Consider the following 16,249-nt stretch of genomic DNA (forward strand, 5'->3'; position numbering starts at 1 on the left):
AACGTGATCCACCGCGGGGAAACTCCTATTCCGCGCCAGAAGGTCTCAGCGCTGAGTCAGCTGCAGCCGCCCACTTCAGCCAATCAGCGCGTCTCGTCGCCTTGCTGCTGCGATGAAATGCAAGTCCATTTGCCATCCCAGCGCGACTGGCGACATTCTATCGTTCCTCAGTGTCCAACTGCCTCTCCTGTCCTTGTACCCTGAGGCTTAACGATTCGGCCGCCATAATCATCATACAAAGTTGCAGGACAGTCCAGCTAACATCAGCTTCATCTTTTCAAGTTCTTCTTTGGTCTTTTGTCGTTCTCTCGAAGCACTCTCGAGTCGTGTTTCGCGTCATAAGAAACGCTTGCGCTCAGTGCGCGGAGAACCAAAATGGCTCCTTCACAAGTCCTCAACTCTGATACACTCTCCCAGGCGGACACTCCAATGACGGATGGGAATGAAGACGCTGTCACGTCAGTACCCGTTGATAATGTAGACGCGCAAATGACGGTAAGTCTGATTCGAGCTTGCTGCGGCTTTGGCACTTGACTTTCATCCATCAAATGATACTAATCGTTTTCGCTCTACAGGGCTATCAAGATACGCCAGACTACACGGTAACTGCGCCAAACCCCATTAAGATCGGCAATTCCGACTCTCTAACGACTGAAAATCAGGACTCAGACACGAACCCTAACACAACGGCAAGCAGTGTTGCTGGCGATGCCGCTCCCATTGATGGCCGGAGAAGGAGATCCGAGGCTTTCCAAATGAGGAAGAACATCTTTGGCAAGAAGCATGGGCGATTGGACGAGTCAAAGGTGGGTTTTGTGTCCAGTCTCACTGTGTTGGTACAGGCACTTATATTTGGCTTTGCGCATCATAGGAAGACGACTCTATCAGAAGATTCCGTTATCTTCTTGGCCTCACCGATTTGTTCCGCCACTTCATCGAAACCAACCCAAATCCCCGAATCAAGGAGATCATGGCAGAGATTGACCGACAGAATGCTGAAGAAGACGCCAAGGCTAAGAAGAAGGGATTATCACGCACAGGGGGCGCAGGAAGCGATAGACGTCGCCGAACTGAACAAGAGGAAGATGCCGAGCTGCTAAAGGACGAGAAAACTGGTGCCGGAACTGCTACGGTCTTTCGGGAATCCCCTCCCTTTATTCAGGGCGAGATGCGCGATTACCAGGTTGCAGGATTGAATTGGCTGGTCTCCCTGCACGAGAACGGCATTTCTGGTATCCTGGCTGATGAAATGGGTCTGGGTAAGACATTACAGACCATCTCTTTCCTTGGGTACTTGCGACATCTCTGCGATATCACTGGACCTCATCTTGTTGCGGTCCCCAAGTCCACCCTCGATAACTGGAAGCGTGAATTTCACAAATGGACACCAGAAGTCAATGTCCTGGTTCTCCAGGGCGACAAGGAGGAACGTCATAAGCTCATCAATGAGCGACTTCTTGACGAAGATTTCGACGTTTGCATCACCAGCTACGAGATGGTTCTCAGAGAGAAGGCGCACCTTAAGAAATTCGCTTGGGAGTATATCATTATCGACGAGGCGCATCGGATCAAGAATGAGGAATCGTCACTAGCCCAGATCATTCGTGTATTCAATTCGCGCAATCGGCTGTTGATCACCGGTACACCCCTTCAGAACAATTTGCATGAACTTTGGGCTCTTTTGAACTTCCTATTACCGGATGTGTTCGGCGACTCGGAGGCTTTCGATCAATGGTTCTCCAGTCAGGATGCCGACCAAGATACCGTTGTACAGCAGCTACACCGCGTTTTGCGGCCCTTCCTTCTCCGTCGTGTGAAGAGTGACGTTGAGAAAAGCTTGCTGCCAAAGAAAGAAGTCAACCTCTATGTGCCTATGTCGGAAATGCAGGTCAAGTGGTATCAGAAGATTCTTGAGAAAGATATCGATGCAGTCAATGGCGCTGCTGGGAAACGCGAATCAAAAACGCGTTTGTTAAATATCGTCATGCAACTGCGCAAATGTTGCAACCATCCGTATCTTTTTGAGGGCGCCGAACCCGGTCCTCCTTATACGACTGACGAGCATCTTGTGTTTAACTCCGGCAAAATGGTCATTCTGGACAAGCTACTTGCACGCATGCAAAAGCAAGGAAGTCGAGTTCTCGTATTCTCCCAGATGAGTCGTGTGCTCGATATTCTGGAAGACTATTGTGTCTTTAGAGACTACAAATACTGCCGGATAGATGGTACAACGGCGCACGAAGATCGAATCGCCGCCATTGACGAGTACAATAAGCCGGGTTCGGATAAATTCATCTTCCTTCTTACAACAAGAGCAGGAGGGCTGGGTATCAACCTGACGACTGCGGACATTGTTGTTCTGTACGATAGTGATTGGAATCCGCAGGCTGACCTGCAAGCGATGGACCGTGCCCATCGTATCGGTCAGACCAAGCAAGTGGTGGTCTTTAGATTCGTTACAGAAAATGCTATTGAGGAGAAGGTCCTGGAGCGAGCAGCGCAGAAATTACGCTTGGACCAGCTTGTCATTCAACAAGGCCGTGCTCAGCAACAAGTCAAGAACGCAGCCTCGAAGGATGAGCTGCTTGGAATGATCCAGCATGGAGCCGCAAACGTTTTCAACACAAAAGGTGCGACCGGCACATTAACTAGTGACAAACAGTTGTCCGATGATGATATCGATGCCATCTTCCGCAAGGGTGAGGAGCGAACTGCTGAACTCAACAAGAAGTACGAGAAGTTGGGTATCGACGATCTGCAGAAATTCAGCTCTGAGAGCGCATACGAGTGGAACGGCCAGGATTTCACAGAAAAAAAGAAAGATATCGGTATTAATTGGATCAACCCAGCAAAGCGCGAGCGAAAGGAACAGTTTTACTCCATCGACAAATACTACCGTCAGGCGCTGGCCACCGGCGGAAGGACGGCGGAACCAAAGCCGAAGGTTCCACGCGCGCCAAAGCAGATATCCATCCACGATTGGCAATTCTTTCCCCCGGGTCTCCAAGAACTTCAGGAGAAGGAAACAGCTTATTTCCACAAAGAAATCGGCTACAAGGCACAGCTCCCTGAGGGCCCTGAAGAGGAGCTCAGCGAGCGAGAAGCTGAGCGTGACCTGGAGCAGCAAGAAATTGACAATGCTGTGCCATTGACTGAGGAGGAACAGGCGGAAAAGGCCCGGATGTCCGAAGAGGGTTTCGCGACTTGGAATCGTCGGGACTTTCAGCAGTTCATCAACGGGTCTGCCAAGTTCGGCCGCACTGATTATGAAGGGATCGCTACCGAAGTGGACAGCAAAGATGCAGCCGAAGTGGAAGAGTACGCTAAAGTCTTCTGGAAGCGATACACCGAAATTCAAGACTACCCCAAGTATATCCGTATTATCGAGCAGGGTGAAGAGAAGCTCCGGAAAATGAGCCATCAACGGAAGATGCTTCGCAAAAAAATGGAAATGTACCGCGTTCCTCTGCAACAGCTCAAGATCAACTACACTGTGTCTACCACCAACAAGAAGGTTTACACAGAAGAAGAAGACAGGTTCCTTCTTGTGATGCTGGACAAGTATGGAGTCGATGGCGAGGGTCTTTACGAAAAGATTCGCGATGAGATTCGCGAGTCTCCCCTCTTCCGTTTTGATTGGTTCTTTCTCAGCCGGACACCGGTCGAGATCGGCCGTCGCTGCACTACACTATTGAACACTGTCGCTAAAGAGTTTGAGGTTGGAGTGAATGGCGAGGCCGGCAAGGGCCGGGGACGTGATCGTGAAGAAGAGGATGAAGAGAACGAGGAAGTCGGCGCACCAGCCAAGAAAAAGAGCAAAAACGGCGCAGTGGTAAGTTGACTTGCTTTCCCTACAGGTGCATTATGAATGGCAACTAACACGGTATGCAGAACAAACAGGTCAAGGCCGTCAAAAGTGGCAGCAAAGCCAATTCCACTTCAACCTCACGAGCTGCCAGTGTTTCATCGACTACTGCATCCAAGTCCAAGAGCAAGAAAAAGTAATTCAGTCTTTCCCTCCATTCTCGCTCCGATCAACAAAATCTTTATGATTATCCTGTACCTTATATTGAAGATTATTGGGCCATGGAATGGGTTGGTATTTTTCCGAGTGTTTGGTATGGCGTTGGCAATAGATGTCACCGACGAGTCGTGGTTCATGAAATTTCTACTTTCATTCGCGAAATGTGAATTGTACAACAGTACCTTTTCGGACCGGCAGTACTCGATATAGAAAAGCCATCAGACGTAGTAGTTTCTTGACAAGGCTCCTCGGTCATACCATGGTAGTTGGCCTACTTTCTAAGGCATTATATCATTGAGTTGTCCTGTATGACTGACTGCACTTGGAGATGTAAGATGTTAATATTTTAGGGTATTGTACAAGCTATATACAGATAATGGCTCTGATTCACAACTATTCCCTTATCATCCATTCACTGTCTTCTTTGGCGCCACCTCAGTGATCAAGATCGGGATTCGTAGAAACTGTTCCATCAGAACCGCCGCAGCAACACTTACGTTGAGGCTGTCAACTCTGGCGGGATCCTTCTCATATCCCCACTCACTGACGTTTCTCGCCCCTGGAATGCTGACAATCGAATCTGCGTGGGACTTGATATGGGCACTCAACCCAAACCCTTCACTGCCCAGCATGATGACGCTAGGTGCTTGCGTGAGTGTGTTCCTGGTCAGGTCGATATCGCCGGATGTGTCAGAAAAAGTAGAGCCTGCCGTCGGTGCATCCGCTGCGAAGAATCGCCATCCGTTGGCTTTGGACTGCTGGATGAAGTCCACCTCGTTGCTGACTTTAATGAGAGGCATGTTTTCCGCGGCTCCGGCGGATGCTTTGATCGTTACCGGGGAGAGAGGCGCACAGTTTCGGCCAGCGAAGACAATGGCGTCAATTCCCAGATAATATGCAGAGCGGATGATGGCGCCAAGGTTGCCAGTATCGGTGATCCCGTCGAGAAGAAGGACGACTGGGTATCTGTTTTTGCCTGGAAGGTGACGGACGGGAATGCGATTGTTCGTGCTATTCACTACTGCTTCCTCCTTTGACTGGGGTGCTAGGACCACGCGGAACTCATCCGCGCCCAAGGTCGGAGCGGCGCAGAGACTCTTCACGGGCAGTTGTGGCAGAGGGGATGCGTCAAGTATACAGCCGTTGTGGGGTCGGCCAGAACTCATCTGATCGAACAGCCGGTCCCATCCTGCATATGCCATTTTCACTTTGATGTTTTTGGAAAGGGCGAGTTTGCGTAGCATAGACCGTGTGGGACCAAGCTCCTCGTTGTCTCCCTGATATATGTACAACTTGTACAGCTGGCGTCTGCCGCTGCGCAGCGCCGCCTCCACGGCACTGGTTCCGTAGATGAATTCAGATGCAGGAGTGGTGTACGGAACAGAATMAGGAACCAGCACGTGTTTCTTCTTCTGCTCGGGTTCCCTCTCTGTGAAACGTTTGTCGCCCCTGTTCAGCCTGGATCGTTCTTGAAGATCCCTCTCCTTCCTCTGTTCTTTGATGGTCTTGGGCCGTTCGTCGGCTTGTATTCTAGGTCGCTTCGGCTCCGGTAAACTTGCATCTTGTTTCGATTTGAGCCCACGATATCTACCTGTCTTAATAAACTCGTCCTCATCGAAAGCTTTTATGCCGACATCTTTGCGACTCTCGGATCGGCCAACATGCCTCCTACCACGGCTTTGGTCTGAGTTACTTGTGGAGCTTTTCTGCGGTTGGTTTCTTCCTTCCGCGGACTGAGTCTTGCGGATGCCGCGACCAATGGCCGAATTCAAGGAGGCATTGCGAATGGAACGGAGTGGGATTGAAGGAGCTCTCGATGGCTGTAAGCAGGTCCCGAGGGCTCTCAAGGGTGCATTCAAAAACATTTCAAGTGCAAGATAGAGTCAGGCAATAAGGTGCCTTTCGATTACGAAGATTTAGTAGCACATAGTCAGTGATGAAGAAAATGAAGAAAATGCGTTCAGAAATCGTGTAGTATCTTCCTGTCTTGAATTCTTCTTTTTTCCCCAGCAATCAGAAACTGATAAGATAAGCGCATCATCATTGTTCCGGAACAATTTCGCGTTGTCTTCCGACGCGTCAGTGATGAACACCAGTTGATGGGGCGTCCTAATATTACGCTTTTAAGCATGTCAAAGAGATTATCTGCGGTCAAATATGTCACTGGCCTTGCATAGCCCTTTCTCATTTCCCTTCACCTTCTCATTTGTATTATGTGGTTGGTCACTTCTTTTCGTGTCTAATTAGTTCTTTTCCCTACTCTTTACTTTACTTGTCGCCGAGTACTTTGTGTGTTGTGGAGCATCCCCTAGTGAATATAATGGAGCTATATCACGGATCAGCGTTTCCTTCTAATGAAGACGATGACAACGAGGATCTTGTTGCGGATTTGCTAGCTAGATTCAATGGTTCGCATACGACGCACACTCGATGGGAAAGACTTCAATCTACGCTTCAACCAACACCTCAGCAAGTGTCTCAACACAAGCAATCCCTCTCGCCAGATCCGATGCCTCGTGAAATGCGACTTGCTGCAGTCGAAATACCTCCCATCGCCAACCCAAAAGAGTATAAATTTCTTCCCGGTCATTTTGCGGTCCGCTATGTGATCAGCGAAATTTCACATCCTATAAATGAGCCCTCGTACCGCGTGCGGTTACGAAGTGGTGAATCGGACATAGTGAGACTCACCTTACATATCTCTCACTATGCTTGAGCTGATCATTCAATCTTCGTCTATGCCTATAGGTCACATTCTCTCAGCTTCAGACACTAGACGACGGTCCCAAGGCCCTGCTCCATTTCCAGAACACTGGTTACCGCTCGTCATCTCCCACAACTTCTCACATAACGCTTCACTCCTCAGACAAGGAGGATGTTGGATCTAAAACCAGAGGTCGGCGTTCTCGACGCACAAAGAACGCTAGCTTCACGGATTTCTTTGGTCCGCTCAGCGGTGACGAGGACGAGTCTGTGAGGGATACTGCTTCAAGTGAGGATATTATCTCTTCCTCTGCTATCACCTCAAAGACTCGCCGCCTCAGGAGAGGTGTCCGCAACCGCGTGTCACGCCGATCAAGACAGTCAAGTTCGGAGAGCGAGTACGCTGAACCTAGAGGCGAACGCTTCTCAACTCGTCAGCGGAAGACCTTGCGGCGGAATCTGCGTGAAAGGATGGAAGATGATATCTCTGAAAAGGAAGACTCTTCAAGAGAAAAGAGATTTGTCGGTGCCAAGGAGATTTTTCAAAAGATTCCTTCAGACGATGCGTTCCGCCTTCGCCATCATGGCACCTGCGAGCTTTGTGGAATCGAAGGCGATGATAGCACTAGAGGTCCTCTTGTTTTCTGTCAGGGCTGTACTAGTGCCTATCACCAAGCCTGCTTAGGCCCCAGATCGAATCGTGATCATCTGGTCACCAAAGTTGCTGATGAACAGTTTGTTCTCCAATGCCGTCGCTGCATAGGAGTCTCCCATGCAAAGGACCCCATATCGCCCGATCAAGGTTGTTGTATGAAGTGTAACGATCAAGGCAAGATGTCGAAGCCTCTCCGGGAGCGCTTGACACCGAAGCAAGAACAGCAGATTCGCCAGGACAATGGTGGGAAAGATCCGATTACCCCTGTGGACATGACTACTGTCAACAATGTGGAAAATGTGCTATTCCGATGTACAGCTTGCCACAGAGCCTTTCACTTTGAACACCTACCTCCAATTTCCGACACGACCGATGATGCTCCAATGGCCCGCTTTGAAGAATACTCCTATACCTGGAAGTGCCATGATTGCTCATCAGTTCTTGGTGAGATTGGTGCTTTAGTTGCATGGCGACCAGCAGACATCGGACTCGTTGGGTACACTGCGGGCGCGGTGAAGGAAGTGGATAAGGAATATCTCATTAAATGGAAGGGGCACTCCTACCACCATACGGCATGGATGCCCGGCAGCTGGGTCTGGGGTATTGTTAGTCCTGCTATGCGAAGGGCTTTCTTCAGGTCAGAGAAAAATTTGCAACCCCATATGACGATAGAGGAAGCGATCCCTGAGGACTTCCTGCGCGTTGACATTGTCTTCCAAGTGTATTATTCTGAAGAAGTAGAAGAGCGAAGCCTTGAGTCAGACCTTGAGAGGATTCACAAGGTGACCAGGGCGTACGTGAAATTCAAAKGCCTGCCATATGAGGAGGCAGAGTGGGACTCCCCTCCTGATCCTAGCCAAACTGAACGATGGAATGATTTCAAAGCTGCTTATGAGGACTGGGTTAGGCGTGATTACATCCATATGCCGGAGCCAAATGCACTTCGGAAACATCTTGCTCACATTCGGAAGCAAAATTTTAAGTCTCAGATTGTCAGAGACACTCAGCCTGAGACAATGACCGGGGGGCAGCTAATGGACTACCAGAAAGATGGGGTGAATTGGCTATACTACATGTGGTTCAAGCAACAAAATGCCATCCTTGCAGACGAGATGGGACTAGGAAAGACTATCCAAGTTATTGGCTTCTTCGCGACTCTCATCCAGTACCACAAGTGCTGGCCCTTCCTTGTTGTTGTGCCGAACTCAACCTGTCCAAATTGGCGCAAGGAGATCAAGTCATGGGTTCCCTCCATTCGCGTCGTCACGTATTATGGTTCGGCATTCGCCCGCAAGTTGGCTCAGGAGCACGAGATGTTCTCCCAGGACGAGCCAGATCTTCGATGTCATGTTGTGGTCACATCCTACGAGACTATGATTAATGACGCGTCTCGAAGGGTCCTCATGAGGATACCATGGGCAGGTCTGGTCGTCGATGAAGGGCAGCGCTTGAAGAACGACAAGAGCCAGATATATGAATCTTTGTCGCGATTCAAATTCCCGTTTAAGCTACTCCTCACTGGTACGCCACTTCAGAACAACACGCGGGAGCTCTTCAATTTGCTTCAGTTCTGTGATCCAACCAAAGACGCTGCAAAATTAGATGAAGAATACGGCACACTCTCAAAAGAGAACATTCCTGAACTACACAACATGATTCGTCCATTCTTCCTGCGACGGACAAAGGCGCAAGTCCTCTCCTTTCTTCCTCCCATGGCTCAAATCATTGTGCCTGTGTCCATGTCTGTTGTTCAGAAGAAGCTGTACAAGTCTATTTTGGCGAAGAATCCGCAGCTGATAAAGGCAATTTTTCAGCGGAGCAATAACTCTGAAGGCGTTAAGCAAGCAGATCGCCATAATCTGAACAATATCCTGATGCAGCTTCGAAAATGCTTATGCCATCCTTTTGTATACAGCGAAGCAATTGAGGAACGCACCGCTAATGCTGCTGCATCACACAAGCACCTGGTTGAGGCATCAGGAAAGCTCAAGCTACTTGAGATTATGCTTCCTAAGCTTAAGAAGCGAGGCCACAGAGTCTTGATCTTCAGCCAGTTCCTTGATAATTTAGATATCGTTGAAGATTTTCTAGACGGCCTCGGCCTGCTGCATCGCCGCCTGGACGGACGAATGAATTCGTTGGAGAAGCAGAAATGTATTGATGAATACAATGCTGATAACTCGCCATATTTCGCATTCCTTCTTTCCACCAGGTCCGGTGGTGTGGGAATTAATCTCGCCACGGCAGACACTGTTATCATCATGGATCCAGACTTCAATCCTCATCAGGACATGCAGGCACTTTCTCGCGCTCACCGCATCGGCCAGAAGAATAAAGTGCTTGTCTTTCAGCTTATGACTCGCGGAAGTGTCGAAGAGAAAATTATGCAGATTGGCAAGAAGAAGATGGTTCTTGACCATGTTCTCATTGACCGGATGGTCGCGGAGGATGATGATGGGCGGGATTTGGAATCTATATTGCGCCACGGAGCCCAAGCACTGTTTAATGATGATGACTCGGGAGACGTCCAGTACGATTCGGAATCTGTTGACAAGCTCCTTGATCGTAGTCAGGAAGAGCAAGCGAAGACGCCTGACGAAAGTGCACCGGAGTCTCAATTCAGCTTCGCCAGGATCTGGGCGAATGACAACCAAAATCTGGAAGGCCAACTTCAGGACACTGAAGATAAAGGTGAAGATCCAGCTATCAGTAATACGCTATGGGAGAAGATTTTGCAGGAGCGTGAGCAAGCGGCGGCAGAAGAGGCCAGGCGAAAGGCAGAGACGCTGGGTCGCGGCAAACGAAAGCGAGCGGCAGTAGACTACGGAAAAGACACGACGGACGTGTCACCCGTGAAGGTTCGCCGCGAGGCCGATAATGACGTTGAATACAAGGCGGACGAGGCCATAGAATCGGAATCAGACAATGTCCTTGGGATGGATTCGGTTGAGATGGGCCGGCCCGCCGAGAAGTCCAAAGGTAATGCAGTTCCTCGCTTGAGCCCTGATTCCTCGGTACTAATCACGCGTACAGTCCGTCCCTTCAAGCGTATCACCGAAGAGGATGAAGTCCCTGCATACGGTGCAACAGGCATGGATGGCAATGTGGAGACGCGTCACCCGCCCTGCTTTGTCTGTGCCAAGCATCATCCAGTGGGCTCTTGCCCCTTGAAGCAGGCCGGCGTTGAACATTGTGGTCTATGCGGGCTTGCGCATTACGGAATAGCGCGTACTTGTCCTCACCTTCGGTCTGAGACGCAAGTGGCAAGGATGTTAGACGCTCTGAAGCACAGCACTGAGGATCGCGAGCTTATTGAGAAAGCCAAGAAATACCTGCAAGGGATTCGCGGCTCCCTTGCACAGCGTCGAAGGATTTTGACCAGTAGGGCTGCAGCGAGCCACGCCAGTAATGGAGTTACTGGTACAACCAACACCGGTCCTACTGGGTCGCCCGTTATCGATATGGCCGGTTATCCAGCAGGCCATGGAACAACGTCCTTCGGCCCGAGTCAACCAGGACAAGGATTCTCAACATCAGAAAGATAATCTGTGCTGTTTTTCTGTCGTTTCTGCGCTCTTCGACTTTTGCTGTGCATAGGAACGAACTGGAACGTGGTTTCTTACATAGGGGCGGCTGCATCAATGGCGTACGAATCGGAATGGAATCTTTTCTACGACTTTGATACCATGATGTACTTTAGTTTACACACTTTCGATCAGGGTGAGAACGTCCATTCAAAATCTATCATGCAACTCTTGAGCCTAGTAAAGTAAGCTGGCGGGCTCCACAGTTCCAACAGAAGACACCCTCAGTAGTCAAATGGCGCAGCCTTACATACCGAACAATCAGCCTCATCCGTAGGATCCGCCATTCAAGAAGACAATCACGACGCTGAAATAAGGCAATCACACAAAGAATTAGACCCTTCTTTATCCTTCCAGAAAACCGTTGCCCCTCTCAGAAGAAGACCCAGGGAAGTGTGAGAAAAAGCAAAGAAGGCGAGTGGGAGAGCAAAATGCAGCCATCCGTTGAGCTGTTGTACCAATGCCAACACAATATGGTCTAGGATGGAGGCAAACACTCTATGCTTTTTTTAAGGGACTAAGCTTGAAGCTTTTATTTGTTCTTTTGAATCCTTTGAATCCTAAAGAAAAGTTCCCTTTCTTCCCTCTCGTTTCATTTATTGTTGTTCACTGTCTTTTCTAGGAGCTTGGTCGATATAGTTTGGTTTTGTATCCAGACTTTGGATAGCTTCATCCTGTCTACCTATATACTCTTTTATTCAGGAGGCTGATTTTTCCTTCTCTTAGATCTTTTTCTTGAAGCCGCTATATAGGCTGCTGTCATTGATTTAGTAGATTCATCCATATTGTGATCACAACACATAGGTAGTGTGCTGCTTCAGCCTCTGCCCTATTCAGCAGTGAATGTCCAACTCGCTTCACATCGCACACAGAACATCAAAACACCTCACGAGCATTCACTCAGCAATAGACGCGAGAAATATCCTGCCTGACCTCTTCTCGCCTCCCTCTTTCTCTCTCTCAACACCCAACCCCTCTGCAAAGCTTTTTCATCAACAGTCCTCTGCAAAGCATCTCTCAAGACCACATCTTTGATAACCTCTCAGTTCTTCTGAGTTGTAGGCCTTTCTGCGCGTCAGAGTCAAGCCCAGGAGAGCGAATCATCACGTCATGTCCTCCCCTCTGCGTCCTCAGTTTTTCTGCGCCAGACCTAATGGTACCCTTGTTCCTCTTATCGCCGTTGACGAGCTTCCTATCCATATCAATATTCGTTCGGCACCACGCGTTCTTTCTCCAGGAGATACCCAGGGTATGACCAGCCTTGGTACCGTGGGCCCTCGGTGCTCGTTCTATGTTGTGGAGAGTACTCTTCCCTTCTCTCGTTTCCAGTTTCCAGTCGACGTCCCCAACGTCCCCGGTCAGCGTGCTAGGGAGTATGGCAACCAAGGCCAAGGGCCCGCGCCCAGATACATGCCGGATGAAAACGGTGTTGCTCCCCAGCAGCGTCTGGCAATTCAACCTGTGTATCCTCAGGGCAATGGTCAGAACTGGGTGATGCCTACTCCACCTCCTAACCACGGCTGGATTGTGCCCGCTAATATGGGTACTGCTCCTAATGCTGGCGCTGCTGCGGGTCACGCTGCTGGAAACAATGGCGGAACCCCCAGACAGGTGAGTCGTTCCTCGCTTCACGACAAGGAGCAAGACTAAGACTGACTATGGCGTAGGGCAGTCACCAGAAGAAGGAATACTGCTCTTATTGGATCCGTCACGGTGAGTGCGACTATCAGCAGCAAGGTATGGTCCAATCCATGACCACAGGCGATTGACAAGTGAGGGCTAACGGATCATGTAGGCTGCCTGTTTAAGCATGAGATGCCCACTGATCGTTCCATGCTCGAAAAGCTTGGTCTGCGCGACATTCCCCGTTGGTACCGTGACAAATACAACGTCCCAAGCCTTTTGTCTGGCGGAGGCAACCAGATCCGTGAGTCGCGTGCTCTGGCCGGCTTGCTCGATGACCCTGCTTCCGACCGCGGTGCTACGAGGGGCTCTCGTTTGGCAATCAGTGTAACTGCTGAGCATTCCGATACTGAAAGAAGTAACAAGGGCAAGGGCGCTGTCTCCATACACCAGCCCACTCCTCTTGCGCTTCCAGGCCGCCCCAACTTCAGCAATGTCAGCTCGCCTAGAAGTTCTGCTCACTCTCACGGTTCCAAGCAAGCACAGGGTGCACAGCTTCAGACTTCTAGCTCACACGTCCGCAACCAGGGCGGCCCAGGGCATGTTGCTTCCGCATCCCAGAATCGTGTTTCGAATGTGCACAATAAGAAGATCGACCTGCTCTCCTTCGATCATCTTCCTGACTACACGTCCGCCGATCTGAGTCGTTCTGGTCAACAGATTATCTCTGATCCCAAAGAGCGTGCCAAGCGTGACGAGTTCTTGCGTGGCCTGCATGACATGTTCGCAGCTACCACCATGCCTGGAAAAACCAACATGGTGCCCGCCGACACGGACGTCTTCGCAAGTCAGCCTCGCACTAAACGCGTGCAACCCAAGTCTCGTCGCCTGTTCCAGGACCGTCCTCCCGCTCCTAGTGGAGGTGCCGAGACCAATGCCTCGGATGCCAACCAGATTTGCCAGCAGAGTGTCCGCCTCTACAATCTTGCTGCTGAGGCTGTCAAAGACTTCGATGATGACGATGACTTCTTTGTAGGTCCCAAGTCCGGCGTCGTGCAAGGAACTCCCAGGTCCTCCGAGTCTCCCCACCACCGCCGCTCGTCCTCGACCGAGTCGTGCCTCTCCTGCTCTGAGCCCAGCCCTACCGCCTACCTCAACAGCCGCGCCAGAAACAACGACGGCGACGGACGTCTCAAGCCGCTCCTTCCACCTATCGGCGTGTTCACTCATAAGAACCCTACCGTCCTCAAACGTCCCGCCGTCTCCTCCGACGACATTTTTGGCATGGGCGGAGGACATGCCAAGTAACCCCTTATAAGAGAGATTTCTTGCCCGGTTCGCCTGTTGAATGAATGGCTCTTGCAGTCGGTTTCACCCTCGCGTGAGGGCAAGCGGACCGTGGCCTCTCTTCTCCCCTTAGTCACTTTCCCCCTACGATGACACACCAAGCTGGTCTGGGTGGCTCATCCAATATTCACTCACTCGCCCATGGTTAAATATACCCACCACTCGATGGCGGAGGGCAACATGGAGAATGGATGTCATTCAAGTTGACAGCGTCTGCATGGATACCGATATTGTGGACGTTCGTCGACGGTTTGACATTCCATCATCACATTTCCGATTCCTGATCTTTTCCTTGTTGTCTCTCTCTCTTAGCTTCGTTGGGTGGCTTTGAGTTTTCAACCGATTATTTTAATTACGAACAGAGGAAGGATATGAGATTGAACTGCTAGTTTGGAGGTGCTGAACAAAACCATCACGAGGTTGATGAGTTGAAGTTGGCTTCGACTTTGACCACGCCGGAATATTGTTCTCGTGACTTTTGAACTTGGGCGGATCGCTCATCGTCCTTCCGCGTCTGTCGTCTGTTATAACGACGGTTGAGGGGTATCTATATCTTTAAATAAAAATCACAAAAAAAGGGACTGGCTTAATGACATATGATGGTTGATTGCATTTGACTTGCTGGAAGCTTTTCTCTGATTCCTTTTTCGTCGTACAGACATGAAGCAGAAACGTAGTATACTTACATCCCGGTGATAAAAGGTGGGAAAAGCTTATAAAGTAGAATATTGTACAATAGTATAAGTGATAGTCTATACGACCATTTGACATGTGCGCCCGCCCTTGATATTTTCGAACTCAAAATCAACGCAAAGAAGACATCCATCGAATACATGAACCAGATGAGTCCAATACACCGCTGCAATCAATGGTCTAACGTACTCTCTTCTTCTGGCCCTTGGCTCCAACCTTGACAGCAACCTTCTCCCGCTCCTCGGCGGCTCTGGCGCTCAAGGCAGGGTTCAAGGAAGGCAGTGACAGAGTGGCCTGTGCAACGATGGCGTTCCCATCCACGACCGCCCGCCGTGTTTGCTCGTTGATCTGTCTCTCTCTCCGTGTGGCGGCGAGTTGCTTCCTCCGCTGCTCTGTCATGGCCCAGGACTCGGGGAAGCGCAGCTGAGTCTTGGGCTTGTGATGGCGGACGTCGAGAGGGATGTCCGCGAAGGAGTCGCCTTCCTTCGCCTCTTTGATCAGTGTGTTGACAATGTCACCCAGGTATCGCTTGTTCTGGGCGCGAGTTGTGAATTTCTCGCAGGACATACGTACAATGTCTGTATCGGGGTTGTAGCGTGTTCCCACGAGTTTAAGGAAGGTCTGGCGCTGTTCCTCGGAGAGATATTTGGGGACCAGATCCTTGCTGGCCAATTCGACGACCACCTTGCTCTCGGCTGGATGCTGTTCACCCATATACGTGGTGTAGCGGAAGCGAAGGATGTGAGTTTCGGGAGGAAGGGTGAAAGGTTTGGCGAGTTCTAGAGATGGACGCCAGATTAGCATTGAACTATAGTCGCTTAGAAACAGCGGAACTTACTGCTCAGTAAAGGCATATCCCAAGCCGCAATGCGAGCATATTCACGAATCTCGCGGTGCAGTTCAACCTCCGCGTGGGCCATGGAGGTGATTTCGTCGTCGTGGAAATCGTCGTCTGCATCCTCGACAAGACCGAATTCATCGTCTTCTTCCTCGGCCCAGAAGCCCCGGGACTTGTCCGGCACATCCTCAAATCGCAACCCTACTTCCTTCTCTATGTCTCTCACACTCTTTTCAATCTCCGCAAATGCGGCCGCTCGCGCTTGCGGGTTGTTGAATTCTTCGATCATCCGACGTTGCTCCGCGTCAAAGGCCTCCCGTTCCTCCGGGGATAGCATATCATACATTGACCGCTCCTCCTTGCTGAGGAGATCTGGCGAGTACTCCCGCACGTCAGGCAATTCATCCTCCGGCGAAGGTTCTTTGGTAACTGGCGGATCTTCCGGCATGAATTTGAAGGGTGTGACTGAGAATGGGCGGGATTGAACTGCAGCAGGACCTCTTCGAGCGACCGAAAAGGCCGTACGGCCCAGATATCTTGCGACAAAGGCCATTGCGGGCGAGATTGGCCGTGGGGGGTTGTCTAATTCCTCCTGGGATTTGGATGTCGGAGATGTTTTCTGCGGATGAACTTCGCACGGCAACGCTAAGCCCAATCTGGTTAAGCGCATTCACTGCTGCCATCATATCAATGCATCACTCCGAAGTACTGCAACAATCATTCATCATCTCCTTTGTCTGAACCTGATGTTGGTTGATAACGGACTTGCATATTCATTCAAA

General features: G+C 50.3%; 5 protein-coding genes across 5 annotated transcripts; 3 read left to right on the plus strand and 2 right to left on the minus strand.

Moving 5' to 3' along the window:
- Nucleotides 1-375: 375 nt before the first annotated feature.
- Nucleotides 376-4,005, plus strand: Asppvi_000240 (putative SNF2 family helicase/ATPase; the record flags this gene model as incomplete). The annotated part of the gene is made up of 4 exons (XM_043296552.1): nt 376-495; nt 576-806; nt 872-3,832; nt 3,892-4,005. 4 exons carry the CDS (start codon nt 376-378, stop codon nt 4,003-4,005), a joined length of 3,426 nt encoding a protein of 1,141 aa, XP_043152487.1.
- Nucleotides 4,006-4,428: 423 nt separating this feature from the next.
- Asppvi_000241 (RNA methyltransferase) lies at nt 4,429-5,889 on the minus strand (the record flags this gene model as incomplete). Its single annotated transcript, XM_043296553.1, has 1 exon — nt 4,429-5,889. The coding sequence occupies one exon, from the start codon at nt 5,887-5,889 to the stop codon at nt 4,429-4,431; it is 1,461 nt and encodes a 486-aa protein (XP_043152488.1).
- A 455-nt stretch (nt 5,890-6,344) lies between these two features.
- On the plus strand, nt 6,345-10,927 carry Asppvi_000242 (putative chromatin remodeling complex subunit (Chd3); the record flags this gene model as incomplete). Its single annotated transcript, XM_043296554.1, has 2 exons — nt 6,345-6,704; nt 6,773-10,927. The coding sequence occupies 2 exons, from the start codon at nt 6,345-6,347 to the stop codon at nt 10,925-10,927; spliced, it is 4,515 nt and encodes a 1,504-aa protein (XP_043152489.1).
- Nucleotides 10,928-12,076: 1,149 nt separating this feature from the next.
- On the plus strand, nt 12,077-13,897 carry Asppvi_000243 (uncharacterized protein; the record flags this gene model as incomplete). The annotated part of the gene is made up of 3 exons (XM_043296555.1): nt 12,077-12,577; nt 12,634-12,703; nt 12,762-13,897. 3 exons carry the CDS (start codon nt 12,077-12,079, stop codon nt 13,895-13,897), a joined length of 1,707 nt encoding a protein of 568 aa, XP_043152490.1.
- A 912-nt stretch (nt 13,898-14,809) lies between these two features.
- Asppvi_000244 (mitochondrial 37S ribosomal protein mS35) lies at nt 14,810-16,020 on the minus strand (the record flags this gene model as incomplete). Its single annotated transcript, XM_043296556.1, has 2 exons — nt 14,810-15,408; nt 15,468-16,020. The coding sequence occupies 2 exons, from the start codon at nt 16,018-16,020 to the stop codon at nt 14,810-14,812; spliced, it is 1,152 nt and encodes a 383-aa protein (XP_043152491.1).
- Nucleotides 16,021-16,249: the final 229 nt, after the last annotated feature.

The sequence above is a fragment of the Aspergillus pseudoviridinutans genome (assembly GCF_018340605.1).
Source record: "Aspergillus pseudoviridinutans IFM 55266 DNA, scaffold_1, whole genome shotgun sequence".
Taxonomy (NCBI): Eukaryota; Fungi; Ascomycota; class Eurotiomycetes; order Eurotiales; family Aspergillaceae; genus Aspergillus; species Aspergillus pseudoviridinutans.